General features: G+C 40.9%; 1 protein-coding gene across 2 annotated transcripts in view; it reads left to right on the top strand.

The window, feature by feature from the left end:
* Window positions 1–1,989: 1,989 nt before the first annotated feature.
* The window catches only part of LOC132982323 (microtubule-associated tumor suppressor 1 homolog), a 68,356-nt gene continuing 46,681 nt past the window's right edge, over window positions 1,990–23,664 (top strand). Inside the window, exons 1-4 of one of the 2 annotated variants that reach the window (XM_061048760.1) lie at window positions 1,990–2,259; window positions 15,375–16,830; window positions 18,102–18,485; window positions 21,471–21,675. In XM_061048760.1, the coding sequence (XP_060904743.1) occupies window positions 15,724–16,830; window positions 18,102–18,485; window positions 21,471–21,675 (1,696 nt within the window). In that variant the 5' untranslated portion in view covers window positions 1,990–2,259; window positions 15,375–15,723. Of the gene's footprint in view, window positions 2,260–15,374; window positions 16,831–18,098; window positions 18,486–21,470; window positions 21,676–23,664 lie in introns of both variants that reach the window. The other variant, XM_061048752.1, reaches the window with a different exon arrangement.

The raw sequence follows: 23,664 nt of genomic DNA, 5'->3' as shown, positions 1-23,664 counted from the left end.
TGGACTTGCATATAGACAAGACAACAACTCACCACAGGTTCTTCTTTAAGTTATGATCGAACAACAGACAGCGTATTTCTCCATTATTAGCAGGTTAAGTCCGAGAGACAGACTAGGGATGACACACAGTTAAAGCTTTATTAATAACCCGACAGACTCTGGGCTTTTGAAAAAACAAGGCGTGCATTTTCTGCTATTTCTCTTTCTGCTCACGTCAGCTGTAAACGGATATCATGATAATCCATCCCAGAAATATTGAATAGATATTGATTACAAAGAAGATTGATAACAAAAATCATCCAGTAAAAATTCCCAACACTATAGTGAATTGTTTCTTATCCAATCCCAATAATAACAATGTATTTTTGTTCCATTTCATTATCCATAATCCACTCGTTTGATTACTGAATGACATAAAACATCAGAGGATACTTGTTCACAAAGCTATGAATACAGTGCTACATGATGGCTACATAGCCAAGCTAGTGCAGTATTATTGGAGTGGTCAACACTCATCACTAGCAATGCTATGTAAGTCACCTGTGGACAATGCTTACACTGGTAAACAGGATGGATTTACATGATAAAAATCCTAGATCATCCATCTTACAGTAGGTCAAACCAAATGTAATGAAAGTTCACTTAAAATATTCTAATATGTGCATTTGGATTAACACTTAATAAAGGTAAAGCCTAAATGACATTGTAAGAAGGCTATTATGGATTTGGGGTTTTGGTGGTTTTGTCATATTTTTGGCCATCAACACACAGTTTTTTAATGATAATGGTAAGTTCATGCATTAATGTGAGATCAGGTTGCCTTTTCTTCAGGATGGGATATCAGCCTCACACTCTTAGGGAGTGACAGAATTAGTGCAGGACTCAGGGCCAGTGTGTCTCTGTGTATGTGTGCATAACGGTTTTACCTCTCTTTTTGTGAAAACAATCAGGGTTTTAAACCATGTTGGCTGCAGAAAAAAAATGCATTAAGAATGTTATGTAAAGGGTTTGCAGCCGTTATTATGTGAATAGACCACCAGTACCAGTCTGGGGCTCGGATTAAGGCCTTTGCCAATCTACTTTGTTATTGTTAAGTCTATTGGCAGTACATATTGTAATCTTGCTTGAATTGTTCATCTTATTTGCCCAACAGGACCTCCCTCTCCTCCCCCTTCTCCCCCTCCTCCTTCTACTTCTGTCGTCCTCTTCATCAGATTACATGGGCTACTTTTTACACTAAACTCAGTCCCCCATTTTCTTCTTCAGTCCCTCTCTTTTCTCCCCCAGACTCCTTTAGCTAATAGAAGGGAGGGGGCTCAGTGCAGCTTTTGCAACAGCCAACCTCTGTGGACCTGGCAGTATTCGCCCCTCTCACTTTTTTCTGGAGGTGGAGAATGCCCCTGACCAGAGTAAGGTTACCTGGCAGAGACAAGCTAGCTCTCTGTAAACACGGACTGACTGTCCACTCCCACATTAGACCTTGAAGATGGTGTGTGTGTAAACATCACCCAAATTCAAGTCCCCTCTTAGCAACTTCTTTAAAAATGTAAAATCACATTTGAAGTAATATTGTTGATGGGGACGTCATTAGGACATTTCTGTACAATTTTATTTTTTTACATTTGAAGATTTAAAGCAGATGTTCTCTGTTGGTATCATGGGAAAGTATGTGTATTTTATGTTCTGTACATTTTTTTTTTTTTTTTTAAATGACCAAAAGCTAATGTCCCCACTTGGTATCATATAGGTGTTTGTGTGTGTGTTAGTGAAGGAATGTTTTCCTTTTTCTACATTGTGTCAAGAAAAAGGAGTTTGCATTGACTGAAACTGTCACACACACACACAGTCTGTTTCTCGTTACTGCAGCACTAAGCAGTGTGCTCGTGTTTCAGAACCAAAAAGGGAGGTGTATCCCCCTCCCTCCCCCTCGTCTTGTCCCTCCCTCTCTCCACCGCCGTCACAGCCTGCATAGTCCTCCCTCGTTTGGGCTCACATTTATACACAGCAGAGATGGGATAAGATACTACGCATGAACGTGCAGAGCAGTGCAGTGTCGGCGCGTGTGTGTGTGTGTAAAGAGGTGGATGAAGTGTGTGTGTGTGTGTGTATGTGTGTGAGAGAGAGAGAGAAAGTGGACTGCCAGTCCTGCCAAATGCATGCCAGTGTGAAGTAACTAGAGTGAGCGAGCTGATGTAGCTTCCATGACTCTTTTCCTGGATGTTTTGTTTCAGCTGTGCAGCACGAGAAAGAGACAGAAAAGTAAGTAATGCCTTTTGGCAACAGTAAATTATGTGTGTGTGTGTTTTCTATAGGTGTGTGTGTGTATAGGTCTCCTGGAGAGCGAGTGCACTTTGAGTTATTGGCTTGTGCAAAACCAGTCAATCATTTAACACTAACTGGTACCATAGTAGATCATTTGCACTAAGATGACTTGAATTATAGCACATATAAGTTCTAATCGTTTAAGATAACTTCATTTATAACATACAAACGTTCTCATATAATCATTTAAATCATAAAAGACAATTGTAAAGTGTTGATGGCATCCAAATTAGTCACATTTAAAGACGAAGCTGAGTTTCCAGTTTTTCAACTTTTTAAGACTTGCTGAGAAAACATGGAAGTTTCTGTTATTGCTGCTTGGACATGCTCCTGAACATTGTCATATTAAAAAAAAAAAAAAAAAAGGAGTTTTATAAAAGCAAATTAAATGGTGAAGGTGCTATTGCCCAACTAAATGTTTAAAGCAGTCGTGGGGCTTTTCCTCTGATGGTTGGTTTGATGGCTTCCAGATGCTTTGTTGATATAATTGCACATGAAACTAAATCCCTCCACAATGTATGCTCGTACAGTCTCAGCATTGTTTCCCCGAGCTGCATGAAAGGGATTAGCATTAGCCTTTGTTTGAATACTGCTTGCAGAACTAAAGTTAAAAGCTCACAGTAGTCATTTTGTGAAATCAGTGTTACTTTTGCAGATCGCCGAGAGCTGGGAAAATGTAGCTGCAAATGTTTGAAAGCAGAATTTGTTTCAATATGGGAGTTTATTGCAACATCTTATATTCAAAGATTTAAATTAGAATGTTTTTAAGTTGTGATCTTAAGTGTCAGACCTAAATGCATTGAAGTCCTGGTGAGCTCCGGTTTTGTCACAATTGAAGGCAACCTGCTGTATGACATGCTAAGTAAAACATCCATTAGGTGTCCCAGCTGTACAGTGGAGCTAACAGTCCAAAAGGGATGTATAAACAACACCACCGATGACATAACCTGATTAAGTTTAGCAGTCGGGGTGGAGGCGTCGCTGGTATCAGAGGAGGCTCAGTCTGTATAGACTTGATGATACAGCTTTCATACATAGAACAGGTCAAAAAGAGGCACAGAGAGAAGCTTTGCAGAAGCAGTTTTAGAAACTGTGAGGAGATGTTGGTGAAGATTTTAAGCCCCAAGTTTCCCAGATTTATTTACTCTGCAAAAAACCAACACATTTTGACCTGTCATGAGCAGAGTGAGTTAAGTGAGATCGTTTGTTGCAGGATTTTTGGTTCATGAAGTGAAATGACTACAGCTCGGAGTCGGACTGTGGTAACATTTCTGACCATGTATGGACAGATCATGTGGTTGGCTCCTGTATTTCTGTATATTTCATCCTTTAAAAGCCTTTCTGCAGCGGATCTTCAGAGAGGAGAATCATACTGGGAAATGTTTTACCAGTTTGGACCTCATATCAATACCAAAACATATTCAGTACCAAAATAAGCGTATTACTTGTGATGTTATTGATGACAAACCTCCCTAGTAGGGACTCCCTTTTTTTGTTTAAATTATTTTCAGGTCACAATAAATAATGGGTATTAAAAGTTTCAGGTTTGTCCAGTCGACCGAACAGTCGCTAATGGCTGCAACGTAATCCTTTGGGGTAAAAAAAAATAATAAAGCACATCAATGCTTGTAAGTTTAAAGTCTAAAATGAGTCATCATTCACTGCCATGTATCCAGGTATCGATCCATAAAGGATGTGATGGTGTCAGAGCTGGAGTGGGACAGCTAGCTAGTTATATAATGGCTCCAATCCACCATGGCTGTTTGACCCCAGAACCAGTTCTGATTGCCCTGGTAGCAATCCAATCTGCTCCACCCAGCACCTTCATTGTTACTCTCCATTGGCATCAGTTCTCATTACTCTGAAGCTTTCTGTTTCAGAAGGAACTCAACAGATTACTTACAGTTTCTCTTGTCAAACATTGACGTTTGTTGTGTTTTTAGCTGCTTTAAAGGTGTAAAATGGCGTTCATATAATACACCGACATTAATGTGATGGTGTCAGTTTCTCTTGAGTCGTCACTGTCATATCATCACTTTTGTGCGCGTAAGTATATAGTCCTTTATGTCATCTGCACACACACACACACACACACACACACAGTCAGCAGTGTCACATTTCCTGATTTGACCTTGCACAGTGTTTGTGTCACTCCAGAATAAGATAAATAACGCAACTATACACACACACACGACATGACATGACATGACATGACTGTAGCCGGTAATTCCTGATGGCAGAATGGTAAAATGTTTTGTTATGTCACACACACACACTCGCAGTATCTTCACTCAGAATGACTCAGCAGTCTTTTTATTTCCATGGCAACCATTTCTACTGCGTTGGGGATGTCCTCTCTCTGTGTGATGCAGCAAGAAGATAATAGTACAGATGCCTCTCAATGTGTTAATAATCAGCTTGTGTTGTCGGCCTGGGTTGTGCTGTGTCCTGTGTGCGCGTATTGTGTTCAGTGATGCGCATGTGTGTGTTGCTGTAATGTGATGCAGTGGTGATGCTCTGCCAAGTGTGTGTATGAGGGAAAGGTGAGCCTGCAGTCTCCTGCCTGTTAACAAGCTCCCTGATTGGCTGTTTGCCCGAAACAAAAACCATCAGCACAGAGCTGCAGGCTTTTGTTTTAAATCATGAATAAAGCAAAAGGGTTCAGATCACAATCAGTTCAGCAGATACAGATTATGGATTTTCTTCATAACAAAAAAAGCATGGAGATATTGTGGTATTCTGTCTGTGTCATTAGCCAGTTTTTGTCCATGCCTTCCATTGATTGCATAATGACCGAAATTGTCAGATTTTCAGGCTGTCAGTCGGTGACTGGCTGATTCTGAGCTGATCTCAGACTCACAAGCTTGTTTATGCTATGTCAGACTTTGAAAAATTTGGAAATTTGAATCATCAAAAATTTGAATCATCATCATTGATAATTCAGATCTGAGTTCCAGGGTCTCTCCTGTTGGATGTAACCACCATGATAACATAGTACTAAAAAATGGAGCAAAGACTTCTTAGTCAGCTTGTTAGTCAGGCCTGCCCTGCGCAGAACAAGCGACCCCCCCCCCCCCCCCCCCCCCCCCCCCCCCCCCCCCCCCCAACCCCAACTAATCAGACTGGTTTCTTTGATAAATATTACTTAGGTGTAATGAACATCCACTGTTTCAGACTTATAGACTTGACCTTGGCATTACACTAGGCATATCTACGATGGGGGGGGGGGCACTGGGCCTGAAAGAAAATTCTGCTGCAGGCCCAACTTTGGCCGTGAGCTGCCCTGTTGTTGGTAATGAACTGTTCAAACAATAAGGCTGAGATGCAAAATTCAGATATTGATTTATCGGATTGATTTATATGTAGCAGAAAACTCCCACATGTTACTCAAAAAAAACAACAGCCCTAATTAAACATAACTTTAAGCTTGAATATAAATTGACAGTTTGGTTGGTTATTCAAATGTACCCACATTATGTTTTTATTTATAAAGAATTGAGCTTTAGAAACCAAAATGTTTTCTTTTACAAAGCTGTAACCATGTTTAGTTCTGCTTTTTGAAGTTTGACATTTTAACATCGGGCTACAAGGGGATTCATCACTTTTGAGAGAGCATCTAGTGGTCATTTTCAGTACTGCAGTTGCAGTGAACCTCAGCTGTGTGCGTAAACTCAATCTTTTGTCTGCCTTGGTTGATGGTGTCTCCTAGAATAGAGCGTACAAGATAAAGTGAAGTGCTCAATGAATGCCTGAACACAAATTATGATTCAGATGTTTGATTACATTTCTACATTACAACTGAGACCTCACAAAATGAATCACAATCTTCCATTCACTTTTAGAAAACTAAAAGCTTCCCTGTGTTAAATGTTGCATGTTTTACAGCAGTGGTGGCTCCGAGGCTCATATCTCTGCAATGTCAGGAATTATTCAACCCCACTGTCAGTGTGTGTGTGCCAGTTAATATCCAAAGCAACGAGAGATGAACCAAACAGGGCTTCCCCCAAAGACTTGAAGATTCAAATCACCAGAGTAGAGACCTGAGTCAAGTCACATTATGTCACATGAGTACCGCCCTTTCTTTTAACTCTGTCATTGTACACAGAACAATGTCGGATCAGCAGCACTGCAAGCTGTTAACTTAAACATCCCTAATCTCAAAATGACGCAACTTGTTCACAAGGTTTAACGACTCCCTCTTTTTCAGTCGTTTGGACTGAACCTTCAAATGGTGTGTCACCACAAAAAGCTTCCAGTGCTGTCAGCTGTATCTGGCACCGCCACTCTGAGGTTTATCTCACATGCATGCACGCACAAACGCACATGTAAATCCCCTCAATCTTATCACAGAGTCAGGTCAGTGGACTGACTTTGATTTATTGTGAAGGACTACAAGGCCACAGTGAAAGTCTTTGACTCAGGAGTTCTGACACAAAGTATGTTAATCTATTATTTGATGTTATACACATCAAATGTTTGTAAGGCATGTTTTAATCTGATACATTAAATGTTTTAAAATGAAGAGAAATATAAATAAATGTGGAAATTCAAAGACAAAATAAAAAGGAATAGTTAATATGTTTTGCCTGTATAGGGGCCGGCCTGTATGGCTGCTAAACACGCTAGGAGGAGGGATCCCTGGATATGGCTACTTGGACCAATCGTTTTACTACAAATTCACCTTTTTGAGCCTTTAAAGGCCCCAAAAAGTCTGAATACATCAAATATGTCTCACACCTGTTAAGAAAGGAAATGATATAGAAAAGGAAATGAAGAAGACTTTGTTGTTATTCTCTCCCTGGGCTCTGAGTCCTTAAACTTCTGTAAACAATGAGATGAGAACAGCTGTAAACAATGAGATCCCCCCCCCCCCCCCCCCTTCAGCAAAGAGAGGTTTGTTGTGTAAGAAAGCGTGGTTTTCATTAATTTTATTTTCCTTATTCTCTCTGTATGCAAGCCCGAGGGCTGCCCCCCTGAACAAAACAAACACCCCCTCCAGAGCTCCTCTGCGGGGAGGGGTGGCAAGTTGATTGCCAAGAATATCTGAAATGAGTTTCACTTCAGAGCTCTTGTATGTATTTTAAAGTTAGTGTCAATGTAAGACGTACTTAACCAAGTTTTCTTGTGTAAACTTTTTCACAATCAAAAAAACATGTTACTAAGTGAATAATGAAAAGACAAAACAAAGAAGTACTAGTTTATAACTCAAGTATTAACAGTGAGGACACCTACTGGTACTGTAAGAATAGTTAGATTCTCGTATTTTTAACTAACATGTTATTATTAGTGGGTATTTCTACACTTTGGTATTACACAATAATAAATGAACTTTTGAGTGTCTCAGCCTGCTGCTAAACAGATCTGGACTACAACTCATAGCTCTTTTCTTTCTGTTTTTAAAAACAGCCATTTATGACTTACTTCTGCTAGTGACCAAACTATAGCTTAGCATTAGCAACAGGGGCGGTCTCTCTCTTTCCTTTGGTCTCCTACTTGATGTGTCAGTTGTTAGCTACTTTTTATCCTCTCACAGTCACAGTGGTAAATGTGAGGCTTGGTGAATGCATATCTGCCCCATAGAAATTGAATGATTACCTGCCATAACTAGCTTCCATTAGCTGGTACAGAGCAGCCTGATGACATGTAGCTGTCTGCCGGTCAGCCGCCCCCTGTGGAGCTGAAAGTCCAAAAGTCTGGGTGGCTTTGTGACCGTCAGAGGCAGGATGGTACTAAACTGATACTTCTGCTTCAAATCTACACCGTAGCGTACACTGTAGGTTCTTTTAGCCCTGTACCTAAAGAAATGCCTAATAGCCTGATGTGCACCTCCCATACAATGTTAATGGATTAAGCCTGAGTGATGTCATCTATCTGTTAAAGGTTCATTGGCGGCCCCCATGCTGGAAAATCTTACTAACTTTCAGTCAACTTAATGATAAGCTGAGCGCCGCCTCCTGACAAACCGTTACACTGCGCCCACCCCTGCTGCTTAATCACAATCAGAATCTGGTTTTATTGTCAAGTACATTTACACATACAAGGAATTTGTCTTGGTGTATTGGTGCAGAAACCATTAACAATTAATATTAATCCTCTACAACTCCAGCGTTATGTGCTCGGGTTTCAGTCACCATGGTAACCTGTGCATAAACAAGCAACTGAAAATTGGCGATCTTAGAAATCTTCCATTTAGCAGTTGTAGGCAAAGTATTGCAGAGTTACACAGACACACCAAGTCACAAGTATGTAGGCCTCTGAGTAGCCTCTATGAGTAGCCTCTATGAGTAGCCTCTACGGTGTAGCCTCTATGTGTAGCCTCTGAGTAGCCTCTATGAGTAGCCTCTACGGTGTAGCCTCTATGTGTAGTCTCTATGTGTAGCCTCTATGAGTAGCCTCTACGGTGTAGCCTCTATGTGTAGCCTCTATGAGTAGCCTCTATGAGTAGCCTCTACGGTGTAGCCTCTATGTGTAGCCTCTATGAGTAGCCTCTATGTGTAGCCTCTATGAGTAGCCTCTATGTGTAGCCTCTATGAGTAGCCTCTATGAGTAGCCTCTATGAGTAGCCTCTATGTGTAGCCTCTACGGTGTAGCCTCTATGAGTAGCCTCTATGTGTAGCCTCTACGGTGTAGCCTCTATGTGTAGCCTCTATGTGTAGCCTCTATGAGTAGCCTCTATGTGTAGCCTCTATGAGTAGCCTCTATGAGTAGCCTCTATGAGTAGCCTCTATGAGTAGCCTCTATGAGTAGCCTCTACGGTGTAGCCTCTATGAGTAGCCTCTATGAGTAGCCTCTATGAGTAGCCTCTACGGTGTAGCCTCTATGAGTAGCCTCTATGTGTAGCCTCTACGGTGTAGCCTCTATGTGTAGCCTCTATGAGTAGCCTCTATGAGTAGCCTCTACGGTGTAGCCTCTATGTGTAGCCTCTATGAGTAGCCTCTATGTGTAGCCTCTACGGTGTAGCCTCTATGAGTAGCCTCTATGAGTAGCCTCTATGAGTAGCCTGTACGGTGTAGCCTCTACGGGATCGATTTCCAGGAGTATAAACCAGGAGTAAGCTGAGGAAAACTCTGTCCGCCAACTACAGTAACACTCAAAGTAGTTGCTCTATTTGAAACATTCAACAATTTTCTTAAATTTGTTATATGTGTTCTTCTCATCGTGCAAAATCTGATTTCTTGATGCCAAATACTTCAAAGCTGTTCGTAAATATTTGATGTATTGCATTTTCTTTATTCATCTGTATTTGTTATTTCTTAATCTAAGAGGGGAAATTTTTGAATTTCTAAAATCAAATGGAAAGACATCTGTTGGTTCATTCTCACAGAATAGGTCAGCTTGAGCACTAAAATCAGGAATAGAATACTTAGTGAAGTCATTAATCTATTAATGTGTTAATTTGAATGCATTTTAAATGCCTCCTGTTTACAGGCCTCCTTTTGTAATTGTCGAGCAGTGCCTCTTTAATCTCGTTTTCACTCGTGTCACTCTCTTCCTATTCTTGTTTCCTCTCTTCCTCTCTGTCCAGCTCTGATCAGAGCCTGTTTGACAAGCGTGTCTTAATGCACAGCGGTATCCAAGCGCTCAACAATAGTCATTAAACTTGTGGATTAGCCCTGTTATTCACTTCAGACTAACTCACTCACACGCTTGGCCCCAGTGAGGCCCCGCAGGCCGACAGGGAAGCCGATTGTAACAGGAACGGATGAGATGTTTGGCTGCTGAAGGGCAGCTCACAAGGTTTTGTTTTTTTTTGTTTTTTTTTAAGCTCACAAGTTTAAGCCACAGAGAGTCGGTTCATTTTTGTTTTGTTTAGAAGTTTATTGAGCAGGGACAAATACATTGTACATTGTTTCATATAAAATATAAAATAGATGCCATGCATACAGGTTTCTAGTCAAGACAAGGTTTTACTCTACGTTTACATGCACAGTTAAGTCTACTGTACAGTTAAAGCTTGATTTTGACATTGATTTGGCCTACAGAAGTTGTCCCGGTATACAAGAATCAATTTATTGATGGTGTTATTATTATTATTATTATCATTATTGAAGTATATGTACGTGACAATATGCCCCCTTTCAAGTACTGTTGGGATTCTTCCAGTTGACCTTGTTAACAAACAGGGACAACTTTACAGCTCTGTTCATTTCAAACATATTCTACACTTTTGGTACTGATGCGATGCATGCTATCCCTCTAGCTTATGCAGAAGTCTTTTGTTTTACATCTTGGAGACAACAAAGCTGTATGTGAGAGAAGATGCTTCGACCTGTGAAACAACTTTCAGATGTTTATTTATTTTAGCAAAGTGTTCTCCTTCATGTTGCCCGTTGGTAGTGTTTCCTCGTCCTCGCGTTTTTCTTACAGCCTTAGTCTGAATGATCTCTGCCTGTTTTTGACCCTTTAGCCTACTCCGGATTTGTCTGTTTTTGCCTGGCTGTGTACTGAACGTTGGACTTCTTTAAAACAATTACTCTTCCTCTGAGTCTACATGTTTATCCATGCATGTGCTTATCTTTGTGTCAGGAATCAAATTCAAATTCAAAACTGTTTACAATTCTGTAGGAATTAGATTTTAAAATGTTGTGGCTAACAGTTTGGAGATGACATTAAGAAGTTGGTTGTGAACTGAAGCAGAACATGCAATAAGAGGAGGTTGATTAATCGTTGGACTTCTTGCAAACCCCTGAGCACATAAAAAAGATTTGGGCTACAAAGTCTTATGACTGATTAATTTTAAATCCAAAGAAGACTAACTCTATTGTACCTCCATTCATTGGGATTATTTGCATACAAAGCATGAAAAGGTCTTTTGGTACACGGGACTGAATCCTTCTGCAAAGTCCGGTTCATTTTCATGCATGTGAGTTTGAGTTGTGATGTTTGTAGACGGTCTGAAAAAGCCCTGTGAATGCCTGAGGGCGGCCATTGCTTTGTTTCCAGACAAAATATTTTTTCATAGGTAGAACAGGCCAGCTCACCTGAAAGGAATTCATCTCAAGTGGAGGCCCTCCAGCTCCAAAGTCTCTATTATTGTTGTTTTGATCTTTGAATCCCATTGATTTGTTGTTTTGTGCTTCACTGAAAACACCTGTACACTAAAACAAATAAAATAGTCTCGTACAAGTGCAGTGCCTAGCTGTTATGTTGGTTTGCCAGTGTGATATCATTTTTGTACAGAACATGTCTTTGCAGAAACAATATTATGAGTGATTTTAGAAATTGTACCATTGGGTGCTGGTGGTGCAAAGTGCATGTGCTCCATGTAAGGAGGCAATAGTTCTCAAAGCAGGCGGCCAGGGTTCAAATGCGACCTGTGGCTCCTTTCCCGCATGTCATTCCCCACTCTCTCTCTCTCTCTCGCTCTCTCCCTCTCTCTCTGATTTACAACTCTATCTACTGTTCTATTTCCCCAACAAAGCCACAAAAAGCCCCAAAATTAATTGAATGATTAATATATTCATCTTAAAGTTGTATCTTGCTTGCAACACTCTACATGAAGGACTGCACCTTCTGTTAAACGTCTGACGTTTGCAGACATCACCACTGTTATTGGCCACATCCTGGATGGTTACAAGTCCCCCCCCCCCCCCCCCCACCCCCCCTCCCCCCTCCACCATACTGAACAGCCCATAGTCTGCTGTGGACTTCATGGGATCCACAATCTCTCGGGGACCTGAAGTGGTGCTCCAGTATGAACACTATTGAGAAGATGGGCCCAGCAGAGAGTGTTCTCTGTGAATCCCTGGAGGGTCTGATAAAAACGATCTGTTAAAGGAAGCAGCCTTCTGTTACAGAGCGCCTGATGAATCTGATGAATCTTTGATACTGGCAGTGACTCAGGTCAGTTGTGTGTCTGCTCCCGGGAGGTGAAGCTGACACAGAAGTCTGCAGGTCAGTCACACTGCAGTGGCAGTGTTAATATTTAATTTAGCCAGGCTGCCTGCCACCTTCACCTCAGAATACCACACAGTAGATGCTGGTAGGATTTAAATTGACTCTTTACAGTAGGGAATGGATTCTAATTGAAGCCCATTTTGTCGTATGGAAGACAACTCTACAGCTCTGTACATTTCACACAAACTCAATGCTTTACCCATGTAGTGATCTCTCTGAAGACAGATGACAACAGGATTTCTGCTGCGCTACACTCTTAGGCAATTTGAGTTCCCAAAGCCTAATAGAATAGAATGACTTTATTGATGCCAAACTGGGAAATTGTGGTGTTATAGCAGCATGTTATCAGAGCAAATAAAACAATATACAAGAATAGATACATAGTAAATAAGCACTTAAAATATAAAAAAAATAAGAAGAGATTTATACATCAAGGATTTAACTTAACATTCTTACTGGTTAAAAAAAAAAGAAAATTAAATACAACATTTATTCAGGCTTGTCAACTGAATGTAAAAATACTTGCTGGAGGTAAGAGGTGTAAGTTTGCAAAAACAGTGATGGCAGTGTTACATATGTAATAACAATATAGGGGGTTATCCAGAGCTGTGCAAATTTGTGGCTGTGCGATCAAAGATATATATGTTTAAGTGCAGGAGTGTAGATTTGTTATCAGTACTACTAGTGCAGGGACTGTGGAGCATGTCCTAGACCAATTTGGGTCCGATTAGGGTGTTTATATGAAAGAGGCGAGCTAATTGATCTCCAACCGCGTTATTAAGATGTGTTAGTCTGACTTTGAGAAACCATTTAGTACCATTTCAACCGGACTCGCATGTTTACATTCATTTTAAATTCTGTAACATGTACAGTCCATGTTCATGTCATCTCCAGATTTAATCTATAGTTTTTCTTTATTAGTGAATTTTCTGTGGATCTGTCGGGTCTCTCACATTTTCAGCATTGTGCGCTTGGATTGAATAAATCTTCGTGTTGGCCAGGTCTTCAGTAAAGTGGTTTGTTACAGGTGTCTTCAGGTGTCCTGTTTCAGTGAGGCAATGTTTTTTCCGGATCACTCATCCTCCTTCCTCCTCTCTTTCCAATCCGTCTGTGTGTCTACCTGAATGTACGTTAACTGTGTGTGGCACAGCGGCCCTGCTGTCATTACCGGATAATAGGAGACAGAGCGCTGTCCTGGATCTGATCGCCTTTATTTAGCTGCTCCTCTCCTTTCTCTTTGTCCCTGACCTACATACACACACACACACATATACTGCAGATGTCAGGCACACTCTTTTAGACAAACATACGACAGATATTTGACCCTCCTGCAATGAAAAAGGTTTTGATTTCTGGTATTTCAATGATATTGCTGTTTGAATGTATTTCAGCTTAAAATGAGATCAAACCAACAGTCGTCTATTTGAATGTCTTACTTAGGACACTTTTTGTTTGGAATTAAGTTTAGAAGAAGAAGTTTGTTAAACCAACGATTATTTTAAGAGTGATAACATATTATAAGCTACAAAAGGCTTTAAGAATTTGTATAAACGTTGTCACCTCAGTGAACATTCTGTTTTTCCCTCTCAAAAAACATCCAATAATTACAACAACAGAATATTTAAGCTAATACATTTTCTTTTCTGTCATTTAACCTTTAATGCATGTTTTACATTCACATTTTTAAAGGTTTGTGTTTATTATTTTATATATGTTAAAGAATCGCTCGCAGCACTAATAATTCAGCACCAGTAGAAAAGGTTTTAAAGAATATAAAGTTTCCTTCTTATGAGTCTGTCTCTATTTCAGACAAAATGCAGCTTGTAAGAAATAAACAGTGAATATTCATCTAAAGCTACATGCTAGCTCTTAATGCTAATTTGGTTTAAGTAATGGCCTAAACTGTTTGCAGAAAACCTGAAGCACTGTAGGAGAGTGGAGGAGAGGAGGAGAGCAGCTCCTCTTTTTTCCCCTTTAATTATCCAAAAAGGCACGATTGGGGAAAAGATATTAATTCTGTTTTATATTTTAGGCAATAATAGAGTATAATATTAAAATGTTTTATGGAGCTCTACGCATTCTGTTCAAATGAATTTAATCTTAATGATGGGCTTCTGTTTCGGATAATAAATAATACTGGTCATACAGGATGCTCATGCCAAATACAACATGTTAAGAAAAGTTTCAGTTACTCAAACTGGTCCTTCAACTTGTTTCACTGAAGATTATTGAGGCTGTTCATCATTAGAAACACTTCCTTGAATGTATTACAGTATTCCTTGTTGTTGCACATGTACTGCAAGTTCTTAGATTTAGCCTGCAGGGGGCAGCATTTCTCAACTCTTTCACTTTCAGTCTGCAGGCTGAGGTTTGTCCCAGCAGCAAACAAACTGTCAGCTGAGCCAGAGGAAATCTAAAACATTTATCAAACTAATACTGACTAAAATGTATATTTATTAAAATATTATTTTGAGTGTTGCACAACTTCAACATTTGACTTCAGCAGCCGACTGATCTGTCACAGGAGGAACACATGATGTCATTGAATATTTCACTGAATGTCTTTTTATGTAGCACATTGAAGGATAAAAATAAATCCGTATAAAGGTAATATTTATTCCTTATATTATACAGGATCTCTTTACAAATGGAATAATCTAATAAAAAAATATTTGAATAAATGTTTATCTTTTTCCCCCCTGCTTTTTAAAATGAAAAAAAACAACAACTACAAAACATTTTCATTCATTTTAGCATTCTTAAATATTGTTTAGAGAAAGAAATGCAATAACATGTGTCCAAAATAATGTTAAGAAATGACATAAGACCTTGTGTGGTGACTTTTGGGGCAAACAGCGTCACATAATTGAATTGTCCTTTGAGGCTAAGTTTAAAAGCCGAAGGGCTAAAAGCATTAACAAGATTAAAAACATAACATTAAGCCTGAATTGAATCAGCAGGTTTAGTGAGATTATAACATCTTGGAGCAGACTGCTGTCCAATGTGAATGAGTAGAGTTGTAAGTGCATAGTTTCCAGTCAGTTCTCAACAGGAGGTTTGTGTTTGTGTACAGGAGGAGATGAAAGAGGCTATAGCTTCTGAGAAGAAGCTGTACTTGTGCAAACATTAAATGTTCTTCTTTTCTCTATTTCCAGATTACGTCAACAGCCTGTCCTTAAAATGAGGAATATTTTCTTCATGTATCAAACGAGGATCCTGGCCTTTTAAAGGAAGACTTTTTTAAAGTTCTGCACTCACAAGAACAAGAGGATTGTTTTTTCTCTCCAAGATATGATGCAACCTTTAAAGCCTAAACCTGAGACTCTGTGACGTACTAAAAGATTGAACAAAAAATATAGACGCTGAAATAAATGCAATACATGTCAGAAGGAAACGACTTTTGACATTTTGTCAGCTGTCAATGAAAAGAGTATAAAGAAGACATTTTTTTTGCGAACCCAAAAAAAAAGGAAACGAAAGGTGCACCTTCTTCCTGACTCAGACATGAGTGTTTCACGGCCCTCTGAGGGTTTCTCTGTCCGGGGGAAAACTGGATCCAGCATGAGGCTCCCTCTCCACAGCGCAGGAGATCACAATGGAAACGCTTTCCCAATTTCCTCCTCCTCCTCCTCCTCTTCCTCCTCCTTTCTGGGGGAGTTGTCTCCTGAGTCCCTGCGGAGTCTGAGCAGTCTCAGCGGGGGCCGGACCGACAGCCCTCTGGATTATGACATGTTCGAGGTCACTCTGGTGACCACAGTGATGACCAAAGCGGATGAAATGACGGGTGTTGTCGTTTCAAAGTGGGTGCCTGAGGAAGAGGAGGAGGAGGAGGAAGAGGAGGAGAGGAGTGAAGTGGATAACAGCGAGGATGTCTCTGCAGGTAAGATGCACACAGCAGCAGAGGTGACAGAATCCAACGATAACTCTGTGTCCATTTACCTGGACGCAAACGGTGGCGAGTCACAGTACGACACCTGTAACAACAAAATGATGCTCGCCCTGACGCTAATGGCGAACAGCGGAAGTGAAAGCAGCGAGAAGAGAAGGCACGGCTCCTCAACGCCTGACTCTGAAGCAACAGAAATCCCTGCAGATGATGATGACGATGATTATGACGATGAAGAGGAAAGTTTATTTCTCTCTGTGAGCTCTGACGTCGGTGTGCGGAGAAGCAGCACGACATTCACAAGCGTCACAGCTTGTGAGCTCCAGGTGGAGGGGGCTGCGTTTGAGAGTGTTGCTGAATGTGAGAGGTCGGAGACGGGGTTAGAAGAGTTCAACGTGGTCTCGCCTCTCTGTGCTGAGCCTCTTCCATCTGAGGCTCCAAATGAAACCCTTCAGAGTCCAGCTCCAGAGGTTAATGACGTCACATCACCTCCAACTGAGGAAGCTGAAAGATGTGAAGTATCCACCAAAAAAACCCAACTGAACACCAGAGCAGCAAAAACCAAACCAACAAATACAACTTCAAATGCTCCAAAAACAGCAACATCCACAGCGGCCATAAGATCCAGTCAGGAGGCGAAGAGAGTCTCCAGACCGGATCTAACGAATGTAAAGGCCAAAGTGGGGTCTCGCTTGAACACGTCTCCTACTAAAACACCAATCAAGGTACTGTGGTGTCACTGAACTGTTGACCAGCCTTCTTCAAAAGAAGCATTGAAAAAGGATAAATACACTTTTTAGTATGAAGAAAAACCCAATTAGAATACAAAACAAGCATAAGCTTATTTCATTAAATGTTCATTTTCTTTCTAAGATAGTGTAAATATAGAAAAATGAATAATCTACCACACATTGGAAATGACTTAACTCTGACTTTACTGTGGCTTAGAGCGTTGGTGTGTGATGGATTATTTGTTTTCTAATTGTATGTTCATATTCGGGTACAGTAATGAGGTTTTGAATTATTTTACATTTTTCCACATAATTTCATGCCTGCATAGTACTTTTTATATTCTTCTCCTTTTTTATTTGACGGCCTAGCTGTAATTAAAGGCTTTATATGTGATTTTTTCATCCAGCAGATGTCGCCCTTGAGCACCAGCATGAAACCGAAACAACTCACGCTGCATTGTTGCGTTAGCATGCTAATGCTAGCGATTTTATTATGCTCGTATCTTCACACTGCATGTAAATTTACCTGAAATGAGCGTGATCTAGAAACACAGTTAAGCAGTGAGTACAGTATGTTATTCTTCTTTTCTCTAGTCCCTCAATTAAACAACTTTTATACGTGAGGGGAGGAGTCAGCCGGCCGTCCCGGCGATGTAAACAAACTGAAGATAGGACTCTGAAAACATCACAGACAGTGGGACTCAGGTGTTACACCCATTGTAGACAGTCATGACTCACAGAGTTATTTTCAGAGGATATACTTGATTTCTATTATATTTAAGTGTGAAAAATCACATAGAAAGACTTTAAACTGGCTTCTCATTTTGAAAATATTGCATAGAAAGCATGATAAAAAAGTGTTTGCAAGCTAAACTCCTGACGATGAACAACACGAGTTTCAGGCCTCTTTTTATGCATACACAATGTTTTTAAATGAGGCCTCTGGCCTTGATCTTCCTGTTCAAAACCCATAAGAGACCTAACATTTTGTATAAATACAACCTATTTAGTAATATATGAATTCATGAAAATCTGTTGAACTACACGTAGATAAAGATATACGACAATAAATGAAGATGATGTCAAATATCTGAAGCATATTTTTTAATCATTCCCCAAAAAGTATAATTTAATTATTACTTTGTATATTTCTTAATTTATCGTTTGATTGATTTATGTTTACACATGGAAGTTTATTTTATTTTTTCCCTCCTATGACTTCATAGTTCTCTGTATAACTTCTTTAATTTCTCTTCTATCAGCAGAACAAATCTGCTCCAGCCAACTTGAAGAGAGTGGCTCCCAGGAAGGATGAAAAACTTAAAGAGGAGGGCGAGAAAAAACAAAGATCGTCAGCAGGTCCAGTCAGAGTCGCCGGCGTGATGAAATCCGTCAGAGATAAAAGCAGCAACCTCAAAAGCAACCAACGGACGACGTCTAGTGACTCCGCTCAGCCGGAGAAGAAGAGTGTGCCCATCAATCAAAAACTGTCTGCCTCTACCAGCTCTCTGGGGTCTGAGGAAGGACCCCCAGGCCCCCACAGGAGGGCTGTCCAGGACGTGCCTGATGATGAAGGTGTGGGGACTAAAAACAAGATGAAAGAGTCTCATGGAGAGTCTGCAGTGGAGAAACAGAGGACTCCTATCAGGGTGAGTACCGTGAGCCTGTTCTGGTGTGTTCAGACTCTTTGAGGAGAAAGAACTTTATTTGTAGAGCAGCTGAACAGAACCCGAACACCAGATAAAGATGAAGTTAAATCCAAAGGACAAAAGCTGTAAAACACAGTGAGAGGAAACAAAGAATAAAAAGAGATAATAATGTAAGAAAGAGGAAAAGGAAAGCACATTAAAAGATTAACAAAAGACAGTTGTTCATCCTCTGATACCTTCTCTGCTTTGAAGCCTTCAGTTTAGCATCTTGCTATCTCTTCACTTCTACCCCGTTCTTGCATTTCAGGTTATAAACTGCGTCTCTATTCACAGATTCTGCTTGAAAATGTAGGCTAATTACACAAATATTGGTATCTGAAGCCTTCAGGTTTACTTTAGTAATCTGAGAATAATTATCTGTAAAAACAGTCCGTGTGGAGAGAAACGGTGCAGAGCAATTTCACATTACATTCCTTAATCCGATTTGCTTTAACCCGATGTCAGTTCATCTTTTATAAACTTTGTAAACAGAAATCGAACTGTAAACTATGCAGCGTAATAAAGCAGGTCTTAATCAGAGGTTCCTTTTATTGTTCTGGAAGCCACGATAAGTTTGCTGTCACGTCCAAAAACATCCATAAGTGTCAGACATTAAGACGGGTTCAGAGATCTGACACACTGTAAACCATTCCAGTCATTCCAAATCTGGAGATTGGTCTGGTAGCTGGGGGGAGGTGCCAGTTCACTTCCTGAGCACTGTCAAGGTACCCTTTAGCAAGGCACCGAAACCCCCCACCCCACCACCAGCTCAGGAGCGCTCGCTGTGGGCAGCCCCCTCACTCTCTCCATCAGTGCATGTCCACAGGATCCTGTGTGTGTGTGTGTGTGTGTGTGTGTGTGTGTGTGTGTGTGTGTGTGTGTGTGTGTGAGTAGCATGAAGTATATCTTCTGTCTTCTTCACTTGTTTTATATAAGTTGGGTTTACACTGAGCTCCTCATACCTCATATGTGTTTAATAGCTGCTGACATAATAATATGATGTCATTTTTTTTATACAATTGCCAACGAGGCTGCATGAACAGTTCTGGCTCGAGTGGCAGGTTATGCAACGGAGTCGTTGTGAAACAGAGGTGTTACCTTCCCTGGGAACACTTTATACGTGACATAACCTGTGTTTGGAGGCAATTATTGGATTAAGAGTTCAATTAAAAAAAGTGTCTCCAGTATTTTCTTTTATGACGTGCCCTGGTTAGAAATGTTTTCACTACTTTTATTTCTTAACTTCCAGCTCTGCAGATAACATTAAAAAAAAAAAAAACAATACAGGTATGATACTTTGTCAGTATCATTTAGGAGATGTCAGGAAGGTTGGAGTTATGTCAAGAATGAAACAGACTGATGATGCACATGTCAGAAGAGTGAGATTTAGTGATCTGATGCTCTCTCATATTTGACACACAGTACAGACTGTACAGTTGCTTAAAGGGTGTTTTAATTACAGGAGTGGTACGTGTGCAGTGTGCGTGTCTCTGGTATGTGTTTTTTAAAGATCCAGTAAGAAGGTGACAGGTTTCAAACCTGCCCCAGCGTATTCTCTCACAGGCAGCCTGGAGGGCTTTGTGTCAGCACAGGTGAACTGCTCACACATGAACAGCAACAAACACCTACACTAATGTAAATACAGGCTGTTTCTTTGCATCAGACTATTTTAGAAAATGGCTTGTAAAAGTCAACGCTTTAAGTTATCCAGACAGAAAGCTAAACGACTTCCAAAGACAAAACAGACAAGAAAAGGAAACTGGACGGCACAGCAGAGGCGCCAAGTGAATGTGATGTCTGAGACAGACCTTGAGGCTTAATGAAAGAAAGACAGACAACAATGCTGCATCTTCACAGCAGTTTAAGAGCAGCAGAGATTTTTCATTCAATGCAGTGTTTCCCCTAGGTTTACAGCTTTTGGGGGGGGGAGAGACACGCCGACACACAAACACTTGAAGGAATCTTGGTGTTCATGCGTTACTTTTAATGACAGCTGTCCTTTTCTATCGTAAAGGTATCCTTAAATGACTTCTTCCCCTGATTTCCGACTCTATCCACTATCCTACCCCTACAATAAAGGCACAAAAAGCCCCCCAAAAAGAAAATACTTACATATTTTTTTTTTTTACTTGACCTTATATAATGGTAGGGGAAACACTGCAATGAGGAAAGTCTGATTATGTAAATTGCAGACACATTTATATTCATAATTTGCAGTACATTCATACAGGGGTTTGGTTGAAAAGAAGTTGTGATTTTAAGTTTATCATGGCGTGAGGTTCAGTTATCTTTGCACAGAGCAGCTGGTAGAAACATCCTTCAAAAGGACACGTTTTACTCTTTTTACTCTGCGACTTCATATCAGAGCCTGGACTTTATAGCCAGCACTTCTTTCCCCCTCACTTCTTCTACAAAAGTACCTCTATTTCAGTAAAAGAATGCGCGTGCTTTGCAACCTCTGCAGAGTGGTGACGAGGAACAACAGTTCAAAGTTTGACTCTGAAATCTCTTACACAGACGTCAGACCCTCATCCACAAACTGGATCCATGTGTGCTGGCGTTTAAAGAGCCAGAGGGGGAGAAACGTGGGGGGGTGACACTAAAGCGAAAGGAGGGAAAATTGGCCTGGTCTGAGTTGGGATCCTCAGGGGGAATGTACAACACAATAGCAAATCTTTTTTTTTTACCCACTTGTGGCTGCAGCACACTCCCAGTTTTCCCTCCTCCCTCTCTTTCCTTCTCTCGCTTATTCTCCTCCCCCCCTCTTGTCTCAACACTCTCTCTCCCTCACTCCTCCCCTCTGCTCCTTCACCGCCTCCCTTGCTTCCCCCATTCCACATTTGTGACTCTGAGTGGGGTATGGCTAACACCATGGTCTCGGTGCGCAGCTCCGAGCTGGGGCCCCTGGGCTGGGACGCTGTCACTAAACGTCAGCTCTTCCTGCAGAAAGTCTCATCCAAGCTGGGGCCCAATGCCAGGCAGCAAGGGAGTAAGGGGACCTCTGGACAGGCTCTGCCTCCTCCAGGGTCAGGGACTGGACCTCCAGGGACCAGACAGACCCAAAGTGAGGGCTCCACGCTGAAGGAAGGAGGACAGAGCGGCGGGGGAGGATCTCCAACCAGACGGAGGCCGAGTCACAGTCAGAGTCCGGGTGAGTCTATCTGGTCTTAACGGACACGTTTACTTCATGAAACCTGAATGTAAACACACAGCGGCTCACATGCAGCATGCAGTGTGGGTATGTTTCGTCAGCTTCTCTGTCTCTGTACATCTCTGTGTGTGTTTGTCTCTGTGTTTGTGTGTGTGTTTGTGTCTGTGTTTGTGTGTGTGTTTGTGTCTGTTTTTGTGTGACTCTGTGTGTGTTGAAGAAAAAGTGTTCTGTCTTTGCAGCAGACTCAGGAAATGAGCAGGCTGACACTGCAGTTAAAATGCCTTCCACATACCTCTACACCGCTCACATGTACTCATACACACACACACACACACACACACACACACACTCACAGAAAAACACACTGTTTTGCATGCTCAAGAACACACTGTTGCATGATTTCCACACTTTGTCACATACAGGGAGCAAGTTGTTGACAGGCAGGCATTTACTGTGTGTGTGTGTGTGTGTGTGTGTGTGTGTGTGTGTGTGTGTTTGCGTGTTTGCAGAGTCATTTGACTCTACACCTTCTTGTTTGTTTTCAGGGGATGTTTGAGGACACGAGTAACAGTTTTCTCTTTAACCACATGAAAACAGTCGAGGCTGCGGCTCTCGATCGGTTGTTTCATGTCCTGTTTTTTGAAAACATTGAAATGAAAACACAAGGGGCTCGAGCTGTCATTCATTTTGCGGCAGAGTGCTTCAGTTTTTCATACTATCACTTTCTGTGGTCATCATGACATTGTTACACACAGTTAAAAAACGTGTGCAGGGGCGGGTTCTGACAGTTCAGGCAGAAATCGTCCTCTCTGAAAACACCTTTTTTTTTTTGGACTCAATTTCCAAGATTTGAATGACTAATTATAGTTCGTTGACTTTAACAACCTCTTTGATTGGGATGTGCAGATTTCTTGATTAAACTGCAATTGAATAAGAAAATAATACCATAACTACGCCAACACTGTGGTTTTGTTGCAGATTAAAGAATCAAAACACTTCAGCAGAACTTTTGTCAGACAAATTAGAATATCTCAAAGTAGGAGTATATACTCTATATACATATATATATGTGTGTGTGTGTGTGTGTGTGTGTGTAAAACTGTTTTTGTCTGACATTCAGACATTTGTTCTTGATCAATATGTTTTGGTTGTTAACACAGCAAAATCCCAGAAGACATTTCTATTATTGATTTTTTTAAACGTTGTGTTTGTGTTGAGAATGGTGACATGAAGACGGACTGTTTGCCGTCAGGACAGTTAGCATCCAGACATTGTGTTTGTAAATATAGTCTCTAACACTGGTGATGAAAACACTCAACGTATCTCCTCTCTGGTGTCCTGTAATTCCACTCCTGTCTGTAAAGAAGTGTGTGTACTCTGTGTGTGGAACTTGACCGTTGTTTTCCACAATCACTGAGCTGCAGTGTGTCATTTACATAGAGGAATTTGCTTCTGTGTCTCTGTGGATGAAAAGTGTATTTGTGCTTTGGGGACTTTTAAAATACATCAAAACCCATTCGTCTGGCTGAAAGCGTACTTTTCTTGAAATCCAACTAATGCACATTGTCAATGCGTCTCAGGGTCATTGTACTCGTGCATGTTTACATCTCAGTCTGTCTGACCCTCCAAGGCATTGTGTACACGCTCCCCAGTCTTCACCGGGCTTTGACCTGGAAGTTGACACTTCGACATACAACCAGTTTGCAGCTTGCAGACTTGTTTGTGGATTGTTTGGTATGTGACGTAATGGGTCAACTGGAAGAAGGTCCAGTAACCCATCACCACCTAACTTAACGCAGTCAGCTCTCTGCTGGTGCTTGTATGCTGTGACAAGGAGTCCAACTAACTCTCCTAATCCAGCTCGAACTGAAGCTCGACTTGACTGTGCTGTCGTCAGCTCACAATGACTGAACTGTAGTGTGTCATTACAGAGCCGGAAAAGCTTCTGCACATTTTTTCTGTGTGCGTGAGTGTGTGTGTAAAACCAGA

This window comes from Labrus mixtus, chromosome 2 (genome assembly GCF_963584025.1).
Source record: "Labrus mixtus chromosome 2, fLabMix1.1, whole genome shotgun sequence".
Classification (NCBI taxonomy): Eukaryota; Metazoa; Chordata; class Actinopteri; order Labriformes; family Labridae; genus Labrus; species Labrus mixtus.
This window is presented reverse-complemented; position numbering and strand designations above follow the sequence as displayed.